The following is a 1802-nucleotide window of genomic DNA, read 5'->3' as shown; positions in this document are numbered from 1 at the left end:
GGTCACAGACACTCGTGCAGCACCTGGGTGTTGGTGCAGTTGAGGCAGCTGACGTGGCAGCACCAGTGGAAGGTGCAGTTGCAGCGCTCGGTGACGCGCTGGGTGCGCGTGCGGTACCCGCGCCCGCAGCACAGCAGCTCGCACCCGTCCAGCCCCGGCGAGGAGCTGTTGCAGAACCTCCCCGCCGTGCCCGCCGTGCCCGTCTTCCCGCTGTAGGTGCAGAAGTTGGGGGACTTCTCGAAGTAGACGAGGTCGTGGGGCGAGGGCGGCTTGTGGGCCGGGTTCTCGGGCTCCAGGTGGTGCAGCTCCACCCGCGACGCCCGGTTGCTGCCCTTGTTGCCGTAGATGACGCGGGAGGCGCCGTCGAAGCGATCCTTCAGGACGTCGCCCACGGCGCGGAAGGTGGGCAGCCGCATCCAGCAGGTGCGGACGGTGCAGGAGCCCGACATGCCGTGGCACTTGCACTCCTGGCGCATCTCTGAGAAGACCGTCTGGAAGGGAAGAGGAGGGGTTTGGGGTGCTGTGAGCAGCCTGGAACCCCCCCTGCCCACCCCGAGGAACACGGAGCTCCTGCACCCCATTTCCCCACAGCGTCACGTCGTGCTCAGCCTCCCAAAGCCGAGTGAGAGACTCTTCTCTGACAGTTCCCAACCCGCACATGGGGACAGGCTGAGGGGCTTGGTGGCCGTGCCCATCCCAGTGCCCACACCAGTGCTGCCTGAAGCCCCTCAGGGCATGCCCTCACCGTGCCCCTGGTGCCCTCACCATGCCCCTGGTGCCCTCACCATGCCCCTGGTGCCCTCACCATGCCCCTGGTGCCCTCACCATGCGCCCGGCCTCGTTGTTGTGCAGGTTCATGAGGAACCGCAGGTCTCGGCCCTTCTCGCTGGAGTCCACAAACTCCCTCCCGAAGAGGCGCCCGAAGTCGATGTTGTCACTGCAGCCCCCCCAGTGCCAGTCGGGCCCCCCAGGGCCACGGCGCCGGTAGTCGCAGGTGCAGGACTCGATGGACCCCTCGGAGCACGACCGGGCCACCGAGTGCGTCACGCCGGCGCTGGTGATGGCAAAGATGAACGCCGTCTCCCGGCAGCCTGCGGAGGGGAGCGGGGCCTCAGGGTGCTGCCAGGGCGGGGAGGGGGCACCCAGCAGCACCCCCAACCCTCCACCACAGCAGGCTGGCGACGCCCCACGGCAAACCAGGGGCTCTTTGCCGAGCATCCCGGCTCGGGGGTGCAGGGAGGGGGTCGGGGGCCCCCCGTGCTGCCCCTGCAGCCTCACCCCGGTTGACGATTTTGCCGAAGATATTGGGGCCCTGCGAGGTGGGACAGTTCCAGCGGCGGTTGCGGAACTGCCACTTGCACTCCTTGATGGCTGTCTGGAGGCCGGAGCTGACGCTGTGCAGGATGCCGGGGTTCTGCCGGATCAGCTTGCGCTGCTTGCGGCTCAGCAGCTGCAGGCTGGGGTCCAGCACCAGCTGCACGTTCTTGGAGTCCGTCAGCAGGTTGGTGGACGAGGCCACGTTGATGATGCCCCTGTGGCACAGGTGGGGACGGTGACCACCAGCGGGGGGGGGGTCCCCGGCATCTCCCTCCTCACCTCAACCTCCCCGGGGACTCCTTGATACTACTGGAGCATCCTCCTCCCCGGGTATCCCCCGCAGGGATCCCACCCCGGGGATCGCAGCCCTGTGTCCCTCCACGTGCCCCATCCCTGGGTACGGGGCAGCTGCTGCTGCGCCGGTGCCAGCCCCTCTTTCCCACTCCACTGCCCCGGTACTGGTACCGGTGCCGGTGCCGGTGCCG

The 1802-nt window shown here is 68.4% G+C and overlaps 1 protein-coding gene across 1 annotated transcript in view; it reads right to left on the bottom strand.

Moving 5' to 3' along the window:
• Positions 1-2: 2 nt before the first annotated feature.
• The window catches only part of WNT1 (Wnt family member 1), a 14748-nt gene continuing 12948 nt past the window's right edge, over positions 3-1802 (bottom strand). Inside the window, exons 2-4 of the mRNA XM_029959053.1 lie at positions 1279-1532; positions 826-1091; positions 3-491 (exon numbers count right to left, since the gene is read on the bottom strand). Of these exons, the coding sequence (XP_029814913.1) occupies positions 3-491; positions 826-1091; positions 1279-1532 (1009 nt within the window). The remainder of the gene's footprint in view (positions 492-825; positions 1092-1278; positions 1533-1802) is intronic.

The sequence above is a fragment of the Manacus vitellinus genome, unplaced genomic scaffold, assembly GCF_001715985.3.
Source record: "Manacus vitellinus isolate BGI_N305 unplaced genomic scaffold, ASM171598v3 scaffold_193_pilon, whole genome shotgun sequence".
Taxonomy (NCBI): domain Eukaryota; kingdom Metazoa; phylum Chordata; class Aves; order Passeriformes; family Pipridae; genus Manacus; species Manacus vitellinus.
The sequence above is the reverse complement of the archived record's forward strand: the minus strand, read 5'-3'. Positions and strand labels throughout refer to the sequence as shown.